The sequence below is a fragment of the Miniopterus schreibersii genome (assembly GCF_964146895.1).
Source record: "Miniopterus schreibersii genome assembly, chromosome: 10".
Lineage (NCBI taxonomy): Eukaryota > Metazoa > Chordata > Mammalia > Chiroptera > Miniopteridae > Miniopterus > Miniopterus schreibersii.
This window is the reverse complement of record NC_138110.1, coordinates 58,932,440-58,947,627: the sequence shown is the minus strand read 5'-3', so window position 1 is coordinate 58,947,627 and position 15,188 is coordinate 58,932,440. Positions and strand designations below refer to the sequence as shown.

The window sequence follows — 15,188 nt, the reverse complement described above, 5'->3', positions numbered from 1 at the left end:
GAGGCTTCCGTTCAAGAGGCAGAGTAGGAAACGCTGTACTTGCCTCCTCCCATGACCACTTCAAAATTACAACTAAACTATAGAACAACCATCATTTAGAACTACTTGAAGCCACAGCGAGTCTGGTAGGAGGGGCAGAGATGCTGAATGGGCCCCACACCCGCATGTGGAGGTTAAAAATTGGGAGGGCCCAGCCGGGAGTGGCTCAGCGGTTGAGTGTCGACCAAGGATCCAGGCGATCAGGGTTCAATTCCCGGTCAGGGCACATGCCCGGGTTGCAGGCTAGCTGATCAATGACTCTCTCATCATTGATGTTTCTATCTCTCTCTTTCCCTCTCCTTTCCTCTCTCTGAAATCAATAAAGATATATTTTTAAAAAAAAAAATTGGGAGGAATATCTCAGCTGCAGAGGTCCCCCCTGAGAAGTGAGGAGTCCCAGCCCCACACTGGTCCAGGGTTCCATAGCTGGGAAGAGAAGTCCCCATGACTTCTGACTGTGAAAACCAGTGGCAATTGTGGCTAAGACAAAGGGCTCCTGGAGTCCCAGGCAGTTCCTCTTAAAAGGGCCTGCACATAGACCTCCTTGCTGACAGACTCACTGGCTCTGAGCTCCAGCACTGGGGCAGCAGCTAGAAAGTTGCCAGGGACATATGGAGAGGAACTGAATAGTATGGCTTCAGGGCAAGGGCTGGAGGGGCAGCTTTCTCTCAGTCAGAAGTGCCCGCAGAAGCCACTGTTCCTTTGTGGAGTCCACCCCCTGCAGGCACAAGCTGGTATCTGAGTGTCCCTCAGCCTAGCACCCCTGCCCTGGTGGTTCCCTGAGACCCAACCTACCCTACTTATGGACCTACCCAAGCCGCTTCTAGTGGCTTTTCCATACAAACGACCTGTCTTGGCTCATGCTGCAGACTTTTCTAAAATTTCTCAAAGGTTCACAAACACCAAACAAGCAGCATCTGGCCTCGGCATGCCCTGTACCTCTTGCTAAGCGGCCTGAGGCCCAGAACTAGTGGCAGCCATCCTTGGTTCGCAGCCTCTCCCAGGCATCTCTAAGCTCAGGACAAGAGACAACCATCTGCAGATCACTTTGTAGCTCATACCAGGTGGCCCCTTCCTCTCTCTCTAATATCAATAAACATATCCTCGGATGAGGATTTAGAAAAAGAAAATTAAAAAAATATAAATTATGAAGGAAGTGTAAACATAACCCACAGTACTGTAAAATTATATGCAAATCATATATCTGATAAGGGTTTCATATCCAGACTACATAAAGAACTCCTATAACTCAACAAAAAAGCCCAAACCAATTAAAAAAGGAGCAAGAACTTGAATGGATATTTCTCCAAAGATATGCAAATGGTCAGTAAGCTTGTTCAACTGTCATTAGGAAACTGAAAATCAAAACTACAATGAGATATCACTCACTTCACACCCATTAGGATGGCTATTATAAGAACAAAACAACAACCAAAAACCTCCCAGAAAACAACAAGTGTTGACAAAGATGTTTGCAAACTCGAACCTTGTGCTTTGCTGGTAGGAATATAAAATGGTGCAGCTGCTGTGGAAACCAGTTTGGTGGTTCCTCAGAAAGATAAACATAGAATTACCATATTACTCAGTAATTCCACACTTGGTATAGAGAAACTTAAAGATACTTATATGTCAATATTCATAATAGTCAAAGGCGGAAATAACCCAAGTGCCCATCAATAGATTAATGGATAAACAAAATATGGTACATACATAATTCAATGGAATATCAGCCATAAAAAGGAATGAAGTTCTGATAAATGCCACAACATGAATGAACTCTGAAAACATGATGCTAAGTGAAAGAAGCTAGACACGAAAGGCCATATATTGTATGATTCCACCTACATGAAATATCTAGAAAAGGCAAATGCATAGAAATAGAAAGTATATTAGAAGTTCCTAGGGGCTGTGGGTAAGGGATAAGAATGAGTAATTGCTAAATAGGTACAGAGTTTCTGTTTGGGCTTATGAGTTTGGGAATTATATAGTGGTGATGGGTGCAATACATTGCTAACATAATTAATGCCACTGTATGTTTAAAAATGGTTAACATATCAATCTTATGTTATATATAATTTTGACAGTTAAAAAAAGATTTCAAAAAAAGAGCAGAAGAGAAAAAGTACAAAATAAAATGGTAGAAATTAATCCAAATATATTAGTAATTACAATCTTTACAAATGAACTAAATTTCCAATGTTATACATACGGAAATGGAAAAAGGTATACCAGATAAATGCTTTAAAAAATGCTGATATAGTTATACTGATATAAGAATGGACTCTAAGCCAAAACATAGAAATAAAAAGTGTTACCAAATATTGATAAAAGGTTCAATTCACCAGGAAAATTAAAACGATTTTTAACTCATAAGCATTTAATAACATTGTTTCAAATGTGTAAAGCAAAAAGTGACAGGTTATAAGGAGAAACTGACAAATCCACCATCATAGTGGAAGACCTTAACATACCTTTCTGAGTAGCTAACAGGTAAACCAGACCAAATAAATCAGTAAGGTCAGAGAATATTTGATTTACTTACAAACAAACTTGATCTAAAAGACATAACATAGAACCCTATACCCACTAACTATAAAATGTACTTTCTTTCTACACACTTATAGAACATTCACTAATATTGATCACATCCTAGACCATACAATATATCTCAACAAATTTAAAGAACTGGGCATGATACAGATCATGATTTTTGAAATTAATATAATTAGGTTAGAAATCAGAAATGGAAACATAACTAATAAACTCTCATACATTTAAAAACAAACAAAAACATATACATCTAAAGAACCCACTGGTCGAAGAAATCACAGTGGAAATTGGAAATATTATATATCCTATTTGTTACATAAGGCAAAGTAGTATTTAAAGGGAAATCTACAGGCTTCAAAACTCGTATTTTTAAAAAGGCCAGGCTGAAAAACAAATGAGCTAACTATCCAGTTTAAGACATTAGTGAAAGAACAATACAATTAACCCAAAGAGAGGGCTGTTTATTACTTTATTAATAATGTAATAAACCAACATATAACAGAGGATTAACAAAATTAAGAAACCGTGCCAGATAGACCAAGATCAAAAGGAGGCAGGTACAAATAAAAAAGATTAAGAATGTCCAGCTGGACGTGGCTCAGCAGTTGAGCATCGATCTAGGATCCAGGAGATCCCACCCAGTTCGATTCCGGGTCAGGGCACAAAAGAATGGACTCTATCCCCAGTTGGGGGCGTGCAGAAGGCAGCCAATCAGAGATTGTCTCTCATCATTGATGTTTCTATCTCTCTCTCCCCTCCTCTCCCTTCCTCTCTCTGAAATCAATAAAGACATTTAAAAAAAAGATTAAGAATGAAAAAATGACCATATGATAATAATAATACTGGAAAAGTTATTTAAAAAAAAAGAGTTCTGCCCAGCTGGGTGTGGCTCAGCGGCTGAGCGTCGACCTAGGATCCAGGCGATGGGTGTTCGATTCCCAGTCAGGGCACATGCCCGGGTTGCAGGCTTAATCCCCAGTCAGGGACGTGTAGGAGGCAGCCGATCAATGACTCTTTCATCATTGATGTTTCTATCTCTCTCTCTCCCTCTCCTTTCCTCTCTCTGAAATCAATAAAGATATATTTTTTAAAAAGAGAGTTCTACAAAACAATGAAGTAAAAGATAATTTTGTTCTTATACAAAAGAGAAAATAAATAGAGGAAACATCCCAAACTCATTTTATGAAGCCAGATAACCGTGATACTAAAACAGGATGAGAAAGGAAAATTTCACAGCCAATTTCTCATGAACAAAGGCAAAATTATTAAATCTGATATTAACAAATCAAGTCCAACAGTGTACTGAAATGATAACATATCATAATTCAGCTGGGTTTATTAAAAAAATCCTAATGACTTCTGATTTTGGCTGTGAAAAACCAGTTAGTATCAGACAAACTGAACCCTCTCACCAAGAACAAGTAAAAAAAATTTTTAAATAAAAAAAACCCCTCATGAAAGACCCCAAACAAAAAGAAATCTCTTTCAAGGCATTAAAAACATTATTAAAGCAACCAGAATTTGAGAGACTAAGATCCCAGTAAGAAGTAAAATAATATTCAGGTGAGTCTGATATTCTATACTGCTTTTAACCTAAGGTGTCTCCCACCTTATAAGCAGCACAGGCTGAGAGGCTAAGAAGCCAAGAAGAAAGTGGTAGTTAAAAGGCTGAGCAGCGCTTGTGGCGGTTCATGGGGATAGGGAAACCAAAATTGGAATTCAGAGTGACTAAGGCAGACAGGAGACTTAAGGAAAGTACTTTAAGCTGAGCAAAGCCTCCATCAGTCTTACGGTGTGAGAGAGAGAAAAATTGGATCTCAGGGTCTTCCAAGGAAGAAAGGTTTGGAAAATACCACAGGCTATAAACTGGGATTTTTCTGAGAGGTGTGCACCAGAGTAAGGGCAAACTAGAAATAGACTAGCTATCATGAAAAACCAGCTCTGAATCAGTTCAATCCCATATTGGATTGAGTTGGTCTGGACCCCCTCTAACTGCCTGCAAGAATCAAAAGTACAATCCTTTCTTGAAGAATAGAAAACCATCCTGAGTCACAAGTTATCTTTGTAGTTTTCATATACAGTTTCTAGTATTGAATAAAAATTACCAAGCATATGAGGAGACAGGACCAAAATGACTGCACACCAAAAAAGAAAAAATAGAAAAAAGAAAAAAACCTGCAGGGGCTATAGATACTAGAGTAACTAGACAAGGCTGTAAAACAACTCTGAATATGGTCAAGAAAATACATGACAAGGTGAAGAATTTCAGAATGTATCAGGAAGAATAAAATGGAATTTTAGAACTAAAAAATACAGCAACTGAAATTAAGACCACAATAGATGGGTTTACTACATTAGTCACAGCCGAACTATACAATAATCCAAAAGGAAATACCCAGACTGAGGCTCAGAAGAGGAAAATAAAGGAAAATACAGAAAAGAGAAGGAAGAAACCTGTTACAGCAGTCTAACATGTGTAACTGAAGTTCACAAGGAGAAAAGTAAAATGGAACAGAAATTTGAAGAAATAAGGATCAAGACTTTTCTGAAACTGATGGAAGTTATTAAAGCCAAAGATTGAAGAAACTCTGTGAACACCATGAGGGGAAAAACACAAAGTAGGTATCACAGTAAAACTGATAAAACTCAACATGAGAAAATCTTAAAAGCAGACAAAAGAGAAAAACAAATTATTCTTCGAAGGAGCAGCAGGAAGACTGACAGCTGACTTTTCAACAGAAAGACTGGAAACCAGAACGTAGTCAAGAACATTTATAAGGTGTTGAAAAAAGCTCAATGCTAACTTAGAATTTCATATTTAGCAAAAATACAATTCAACCAAGTGCCCATCAGTAGATGAGTGAATAAAAAAGCTGTGGGACATTTACACCATGGAATACTACGCAGCTGTAAAGAAGAATCATCTCGTACCCTTTGGGACAGTATGGATGGACCTGGAGAATATTATGCTAAGTGAAATAAGCCAGGCAGCGAAAGGCAAATATCACATGATCTCGCTTATACGTGGAATCTAAAGAACTTAATAAACTGATGAACAGAATAGATTCAATGACATGGAAGCACAGATGAGACTGACAAATGTCAGAAGGATGGAGGAGGGCGGGTGGGTGGAGGGGGAGAGAGTAACCAAAGAATTTATATGCATATATACACAACCCAAGGACATGGACAATGGTGGGGAGAGGGACTGGGGAGGGGGAAGGAATGGGGTGGAACGGGTCATTGGGGAGAAAAAGGGACATCTGTAATATTTTAAACAATAATAAAATTAAAAAAAAAAAAACAATTCAAAAAAAAAAGGAAAAATAGACATTTTAAGATAAATACTGCATTAAAATAAATACTAAAGGGAGTTCTTTAGTCAGAAAGAAAGTGATCCTGAGTAGAAGCAAGAAATAAAGGGGTGAAGAGTAACAGAAAGGGTAAATATGTGGGTAAAGCTAAGTAAATATTGATTGTAATATTGACTATATAAAACAAAAAGAATATCTGTAGCAGTTAGAATATATATAGAACTAAAATACTTTACAGCAATAGTACACAGGTCAGGAGGGGAATAAAAGTGTTCTAAGGTCCTTGCATCATCTGTGAGGTGGTAAAGGTACTAATTTAGATTAGTCGTTTTTAGTCCTTTCCCGAGGATATGTTCTTATTGATTTTAGAGTCGGAGGGAGGGAGGGAAAAGGAGAGGGAGAGATTTTTGAGGAAGGTGTCAAGACCATTTAAATGGAGAAAGGACAGGCCTTTTCAACAAATGGTGCAGGGAAAACATGATTCCACATGCAAAAGAATGAAGTTGGTTCCTTATCTAACACCATATGCAAAAATTAACTCAAAAATGGATCAAGGACCTAAATATAAGACCTAAAACAATAAAAGTCTTAGGAGAAAATATAGGTCAAAGGATTCATGACACTGGATTTGGCAATGATTTCTTGGATAGGACAACAAAGGCACAGGTAACAAAGAAAAAATAGACAAATTAGACTTCATGAAAGTTTTAAAATCTTGTGCATCAAAAGACACGATCCACAAAGAAAAAGGCAACTCACAGAATGGGAGGAAATGTTTGCAAATCATATATCTGATGAGAAATTAATATTCAGAATATATAGAGAACTCTTAAAAATTTTCAATTACAGTTTACATTCAATATTATTTTGTATTAGTTTCAGGTGTATAGCATAGTGGTTGGAAAATCATATACTTTACAAAGCGACCCCTTTAATATTTCAGGTAGCTACTTGGCACCATACATAGTTATTACAATATATATAGATTTTTCCAGCTGCCCTCCTCCCACCAGGAAGGGACTGAATACAGAAGGGGCTGCATTTTCCTGGAAGGGCAGTGAAGGCTCTGTTAACACCAGGCTTGCTTCTAAGGTGACTAAATAGAAGAGTTGGGAAGGACAGTGACAAGAGTCTATAAATTCTAGATGATATTCAGGACAGTGGCCTAGACCCCAGGGCCCATAAAACCCAGGCAGCTATTGGATCAGGGATGATTTATGGGGCTCTTTATCTGCTATGGGGTTATCTCCCCATCAGCCTCCCACTTGTAAGGTACTTTTCTTTTTTAACTTCTAAATTATTTTCGTAGTTCTTGGCATTTCATGGTTGTTCTTAAGCCACTCATAGGGATGAATTAGTCCCCCATTTAAAAAAAAATTATCTTTATTGTTGAAAATATTATAGATGTACCCTCCCTCCCACAATACTATTAACTATATTCCCTATGCTGTACTTTACAGTACCATGATGATTTTGTAACTACCAATCCGTACTTTTTTTAAAAAAAAAACTTTATTGATTTCAGAGAGAGGAAGGGAGAGGGAGAGAGAGAGAGAAATATCAATGATGAGAGAGTCGTCATTGATTGGCTGCCTCCTGCAAGCCCCCAACTGAGGATCGAGCCTGCAATCCAGGCATGTGCCCTGACCAGGAATCAAACTGCCATCTCCTGGATCCTAGGTCAATGCTCAACCGCTGAGCCACGCCCGGCCGGGCCCAATTTGTACTTCTTAATCCTTTCACCTTTTTCATCCAGTATCCCAACAACCCCCTTTCCATCTGGCAACCATTAGTTTGTTCCCTGTACCTATGAATCTGTTTCCATTTTGTTTTATTCTTTAGATTCCACATATAAGTGAAATCATATGGTATTTGTCTTTCTCTGACTGCCTTATTTCACTTAGTATAATACCCTCTAGGTCCATCCAAGCTGTCACAAATGGTAAGATTTCATTCTCTTTTATGGCCGATTAATATTCCACTGTGAGTGTATGTGTGTATGTGTGTATATATCTCTCACAACTTTTTATCCACTAATTTATTGAGAGCACTTGAGTTGCTTCCATATCAATCTTTTTATCCTAATTTTTAATGTATGTTCACAACTTAAAAAGCACAGCAATAGAAGAAAAATAGAAAAATTGGACTTCAAAATTAAAAACTTTTGTGTATCAAAGGATACTATCAAGAAAGTGAAAAGACAACCTACAGAATGGGAGAAAATATTTCCAAGTCCTATATCTGATAAGAGCCTATGATCCAGAATATATAAAGAACTCTTACAACTCAATAACAAAAAGACAACCCAATTAAAAAATGGACAAAGGATTTGATATTTCTCCAAAGAAGATATCCAAATGACCAGTAAGTGCATGAAACAATATTCAACATCTGTCATTAGGGAAACACAAATCAAAACAACAATGAGATACAGCTTAATACCTACTATGATGGGTATAATTTTTTTAAAAGATGGAAAATAACAAGTGTTTTATTTAGTCACCTTAGCAAGGATGTGAAGAAATGGAACCCTTGAGCATTGCTGGTGGGATGGAAAATGGTGCAACCACTGTGAAAAAGTTTAGGGGATCCTCAAAAAAAGCTAGACATAGATTACCATATGACCCAGCAATTCCATTCCTAGGTATACACCCTAAAGAACTGAAAACAGGGATTGAAACAGATACTTGTATGCCAGCATTATTCACAGTAACCAAAAGGTGGAAATAACGCAAGTGTCCATTGACAGATGAATGGACAAACAAAATGTGATATTTACATATAATGGAAATATTCAGCCATAAAAAGGAATGAAATTCTGATATATGCTACAACATGGATGAACCTTGAAGACATGCCAAACGCAAAAGGACATCCCACCTATATGAAATATCTAGAATCTAGAGTAGGCAAATTCATAGAGACAGAAAGATTAGAGGTTATAAGGAGCTACATGGAAGGGGGAGGGGGAAGGTACTGCTTAATGAGTTCATGATTTCTGTTTGGGTGATGAAAAAGTTTTGGAAATAAATATTGGTGATGGGTAGTTAGCTTTTGGAAACTCTAAAATTAAGTTTTATTTTAACTTAAATAATAAAATTAAAAAACAAGTGCAACCACAAGGCTTACAACAAAAGCAGCACTTTCCTGCTTCCTCCCTTCTTACTCCTGAGTTAGTTCTCTACTTTCAAGCATGAATAAACCACCAAAATCACTGGGCACTCTAGGAAAGCCTCTAACCCAAAAGACAAAAAGAAAAAAGAAGCCTGAAGGAAAGAGACAACACAAGGTCAAGTGAAAAGTTAAAAATATATATGTAAGTCTCAGATAGATGATGATACATGACAGATAGATAGGTAGGTAGGTAGGTAGGTAGATAGATGATAGATAGATAGATGATAGATAGATAGATAGATAGATAGATAGATAGATAGATAGATAGATGATAGATACTTTATCCATAAAACAAGGACAAAATGTTAGGACAAAGGAACAGAATAAGAAAGAACTCTTATATAGATGGCTGTAGTGAACATTTGATGGACAGAGTTTGGAGATAAAGTCAAGAAAATCTAACCTCAATAGATTTCTCTAATTATGCAAAGATGATCAATATTATTAGCCATCAGGGAAATGCAAATCAAAACCGCAATGAGATACTACTTCAGATCTACTTGGATGGCTATAATCAAAAAGACCAGAAACTGTTAAGAGTTGGTTAGGATGTGGAGAAATTAGAACCCTCATATACCACTGGTGGGAATGTTAAATGGTATAGCCACTGTAGATAACAGTTTGGCAGGTTCCTCAAGTTAAATATAGTTACCAAATGATCCAGCACTTCCACTCCCAGGTATATATCCAAAAGAAATGAATATATACCTATACAAAACTTGTACACAAATGTTCATAGAGCAGCATTATTCATAGTAGCCCCAAAATAGAAATAACTCAATGTTCATCAACAGATGGCTTGTAAATAAAATGTAGTATATCAATAAAATGGAATATTACTCAGCAATAAGGAATGAAGTACTGATATATGCTTCAACATGGGTGTACCTTAAAAACATCATGCAAAGCAAAAGAAGCCAGACACAATTACCATGTATTGTGTAATTCAATTTATATAAATGTCCAGAACAGGCAAATCCAGAGACAGAATTAGTGGTTGCTAAGAGCTGGGAGGAAGGGGAAGAGGGAGTGAAGAATAACCACTAATAGTTATGCGTTTTCTTTTTGGAACGATGAAAATGTTCTGAAACTAGATAGCAGTGATGGTTGCACAACACTGTGAGTGTACAAACTGCCACTGAATTATACATTTTAAAAGTGAATTTTATGGCATGTGAATATCAAGTCATTATAGTGTGAAAAAAAAAGAAAGAGAAAGAGACAGCAAAAAGATAGATGTGAGGAGAAAAAGATCAGAGACTGAAGATCAATCCAGCAGGGCCAACATCTGACTGGAATTTTACAGAGAGAAAACAAAACAAATGGAAGAGAGGAAATTATTTAAAAAAATTAATGCAAAACTTTTCTCAGAACAGAAGACCCAAGTCTCCACAAAGAAATGGTCTTTTCGTTACTGGCACAATAAGTGGACAAAGACCCATTCCATGGCACATCATTGAGAAATCTCACAAGAGAAGTAAAGTGAAGATCCTAATAGCTTCCAAAGATTAAAAAATACAAAGGACTGAGAATTGGAATGGTATTAAACTTCTCAGTACAAGAAATGAAAGCTAACATTACAGCCTTTAAGATTCTGAGGGAAAACTATTTTTTTACTTTATATACATAAATTATATATATAATACATTTACATATAATTTATATTTATTACTTTCAACTCTACACCCAGCAAACTGTGTGAGGTCTAAATTAAAGACATGGCAGTTTCCAAAAATTTACCTCCAGTTGAAGGTGTGCTCTAGTAAAATGAGAAACTGAAGTTAAGAAAGCAAAAGACCATGTGGTCCAAAAAGCAGGGTGTCCATCATGGGAAAGTGGCCAAGGGCAGTCTCAGGGACGAAAAGGGAAGTCACTGGATAGCAGTTAGGCAGCAAGCCCAGAAAGCAACCTGGCCAGATCAGAGCAGAGGACAGAAGAGGGCAGCACGAAAAATAGGAAATCAAGTTTGCACATCTGGAGAGTTGACAGATCTGGTGGAGCATGTGAAAAAATTACAAATAAGAGCTTAGAATATAAAGTATATAAGAAAGATGGGGCAACTATTCATTCTAGGAAAAATAAAATGTATAAGAAAAAAAAAGAAACCATAATATATTATTAGGCTCTGCGGTGAACAATATTTACATGTTCACAGTAAACAGAAATATTGGTTGCTATTTAACCCGAAACTGATGTAATATATATGGAGAGTGGGAAACAGTAGGTGGAGGTGACAGAGCTAAATACTCATCTATCATAGCAGGAAATCAATATATAATGAGATGAATTTTAGAGATGAAATAAATAAAAGGTAATCATATTTAAAAAAGAAATATGAAGGTAAATATAAATACAGAATATGCAGCTGATGAGGCCGACAGAGGAGAAGGCTAAGAAGGTAGGGTGGTGGGCTGGATGGATGATTAGAAGGCTTTTAGTGCTCTCACTGATCCTTGCCTCCATTCTAGTTTTTAAAATACTATTATTGTAAAAAGTTATTAGGTATATACCTCACAACAGTTCCCTGCACACACAGTGGGTGTGACATCAAAGATGTGAACTGGCCTAGAGGACAGTGAGAACAGTAACTCTGAAGCACTCTCTGAATCATCAGAGGGTGCTTCTTCAGGCCCCACCCCATCAGGGGGCAGTGCAATGCTGGTTCTGGCCCTCTGAATACTCTGGAGACCTGTCCTTCCGGGACATTCTGTGGAAGGGGGCTAGCTGAGGACTGGAGCTTTGGCTGAACCAGGCCAACAAAGGGTGTGGCTCCTGGGACTGTGGCCTGGAGCTTTCCACAGGAGCTTGCTCCAAACCACTATTCTCTTACATATCAACCATCTGTGAATGTAGGCTCCCTACATATTCCCAGCTTTCTTCAACTAATTTCTCAGGGGAAGTTTTTTAAAAATAGGCATGGTATAGATAGAAACATTGGTGGAAAAGTAGATGACTTCTGTCTCACCCATTCATAGTTCCTCACACCCTGTTGAGGCCCACAGATCTCTTGTGCTTGGCACACAACAGGTGTTCAATACAGAGCTGCTTAAGGCATAATTATGGTACAACAGCACTTTGTCGGGTCCTTTACATGCACTGCTACATTCAATCCTCACAACATGCTTATGCAGTTAAGAGGGTAGGATCAGCTCCACATAACATAAGGGAACTGAGGCTCAGAGTAACCTGAACAAGGTCACTTCACTAGTAAGGGAAGAGCTAGGATTCACACCCAGGTGTGCTGACCCCACAGCCTACTCAACTGGCAGCTATGACCATAAATCCTTCTGGAAAAAGGTTTGGCTAGTGGATGGATAGATGGGAGAAGAAATGAAAATAAGAGATGAATTCATAGCTGGTCCAAGAAGAGAATCTGAGAGACCCTCCTCACTCAGAGGCTCCAAGGCCATCTGGTCAGAAGCTAGAGAAACTAGCTGTGTACCCCTTCTCCCCTCGCCCCAGCAGTTGTCCTTGTGGCACCTACCTTCTTCAGAGAGGTTGTTCTCTTTGGTCTCCTTGTCCATCTGGCAGCACCAGCCTTCCAGCCGCTCTGTTTCTGCCTGCAGAAGCTTCAAGAACCAGTAGCCATCTCGGCGGCAGGCCCCTGGCTGTGCTGGCTCTGACGGGGAGCTGGAGGAGGTCTCAAGCCAGGGGTCGGGTGGGGGCAGTGACGATGCCTCTAGGGCAGGGTCGCTGTTGTCTCCATAGGAGAGGTTGCGCTTGATCTGGGCAATCTTGGGGGCCTGCCGAGGCCCAGCATCGATGCTGATGGAGTTGGGATGTGGGGTACAGTCTGGAAGGCTCCTCTCAGATGACTTACAGCTCGAGTCATTGGCATCCTGGGTATCTGAGTCAGTGTCCCGTCGGGAGGACATGCTGTGAGAGGGGGCACTGCTTCTGTGGGTGGGGGGTGGAGTGGGGTGGGGACAGCAAGAGGTGAAAGTCACCAAGAGGGCCAGAGATCAGAGGCCACTCCAACCCGGACACAAGGGAGACAGAGAAACGGATGCATCATCTGCTCACCATGCGCCTGAAGCGGGTCCCACAGCCCCCGTCTCATTCTCTGCTCAGCCCTGGCCCCACCCACACCGACACGCGCACGCACACACACACACGGACAAGGTCATAAGGTTGCCTGTTTACTGCAGTGGGGCCAGGAAGACCACCAACATCAGGGTAGCTCATGTCTCAGCCCAGCCTTGGCCCCCTGTGGGCTGATTCATCTCACAGAGCAACTGCTCATTTGCCCGCCCACCTGCTTGCCCAGCCTCCCATGCCTGGGCCACAGCCCACACCTCAAACCCAGTTTGGTTATTAGTAATTCAGCAAGGAGAAGTGGGTTAGGGACAGCAGGAGGAGAAGGCACAAGGGAGGTGAGAACAGAGGGAGGAAGAGGAGAGGGGAGAAGCAGCCACCACCTCCATACGACTTACCGCCAGTCGTCCTCTACCTGAACCCCGATGGACTGGAATTTGGTAGCGAGACTGGGCTCCTCTTTTGGCACTGGCTGAATGCAGTCAACCTTATTGAAGGACAATGACAGCAACGGCACGGAGACAAAGACAAAAATAAAAAACAAACACCACACTTGCTGCTGAAATTCACATTAGTGGGATGACGCAAACAGACGTGTGGACAGACGAACACGAGGCATGCGGACACTGCACGCGGGCCCAAGGCTGGACCAGGTTAAGCCGGGCACTGCTCATTCGCGCGGAGGCGGGTGGGCAGGTGGGTGGGAGGTGGGATGGGGTGGAGATGACTGGCTTTCCCTACTCTGAGGAGGGTGCCATCACATCGATCGCTTTGGGTCCGTTGTCCTCCGAGAGGTGGGAACCGTTCCTTCTAGTCCTCTCCTTTACACGCGTCAGGGAGAAGAAAAAAGGACGACGAAAGAGAAAGAAAACACACACACACAAAGCCACAGCCGTTATCTGGTGTAGTCAAAGATGGGCTGTCTTGAGGCAACAACGGTCAGTCCCCCAACCCTGCCTGCGGCTGAAGGACAGACTGGAGGTACCTGTATTGGGGCAAACCTTGGACAGCAGCTTTGGGTTTGAAAACTGCCACCAATGCAAAAGCTGGCAAAGTCCCTGGACGCTATGAGATGCCATCCCTGGGCCTCGGTCACACTTGGCTGAGGGGCCTGCTGAGGCACTGGTGGGTCTGGGGAGCATTAGGAAGGACCAGGGCCAGGACCAAGTTCCAACTAGCACTCTTTCTCTATATTCCTGTGAAGTAGAAACAAACATGGCAACAATGATGCCCTGGGCCTGCCTTTCTTTTCTGGGACAAAGGTGTGTGGCCATAGAGGAGCCAGGCCAGCCCTTCCATCATTGTCATGAATGAAGGAGAACCCACATCTGACCTAGGGCTTGAGGCACAGAGGGGTGGGACAATGATTGTCAGGCTATCCCTGGAAATTGAGGACTCTCCAGTCTCTTGGCTTTATGGAAGAAGCAGGGACCAGGGAGGCTTTCCGGGGCAGGGGACTGAGCACCAGGCTCCTCCTCACCATGGAGATGCAGCCACATTTCTCCTTCTGAAAAAGCCAACTCAGGAAATGCAGCATCACTGGACAAGAGCATGGAATGGGGTAGAAGTGAATCCGGGGAAGGGGAAGCCCAGGATGGGCCCAAGAACTGAAGTCCCTATTCCTATGTGAACTGGGTAAAAGGAATCAATGATGAGCCTAACTATCCTTCAGACCTTCCAGAAAGATAAGAGCATCTGGTTTGGCCAGGAGAGGCTGGGGCTGCCCAAACAAAGACCCTGGGTGGTCAGGACCAAGAATCAGAGACTAGGCTACTTTCTGTGTTCCTAGGAATTCCTCCTGGAGCATGGTACAGGGCAGAGGCTGGATCCCTCATGAAGGAGCCCAGAAAACAAGAGTATCTTCTGGAGAACTCTCTCCTTATGTGTGTGGAGAAACTGAAGTCCAGAGCTGCCTCTTGGGGGAGAAAATTTTAGGCAAGTGCAAGAAATTGGCCGGTGAGCCTTGTTTGGTCCATTCAGCCCCCTTTGTGTCCCATGTTCCTTTGACATTCTAGTGCTTTGTCATCTATTTGGCCATGTCCAACTGCTCAAGGGCAGCTGGGAAAATGGAGACTC

The 15,188-nt window shown here is 40.8% G+C and overlaps 1 protein-coding gene across 8 annotated transcripts in view; it reads right to left on the bottom strand.

Annotated features, from left to right (window-relative positions):
- Nucleotides 1-15,188, bottom strand: part of DLGAP4 (DLG associated protein 4) — a 97,052-nt gene that overhangs the window by 6,242 nt on the left and 75,622 nt on the right. For 5 of the 8 annotated variants that reach the window (XM_081148999.1, XM_081149004.1, XM_081149001.1 and 2 more), the window contains 2 exons: nt 13,511-13,599; nt 12,562-12,974 (listed from right to left, as the gene is read on the bottom strand). In XM_081148999.1, the coding sequence (XP_081005125.1) occupies nt 12,562-12,974; nt 13,511-13,599 (502 nt within the window). Of the gene's footprint in view, nt 1-12,561; nt 12,975-13,510; nt 13,600-13,853; nt 13,934-15,188 lie in introns of all 8 variants that reach the window. The other 3 variants (XM_081148998.1, XM_081149003.1, XM_081149002.1) reach the window with 1 other exon arrangement.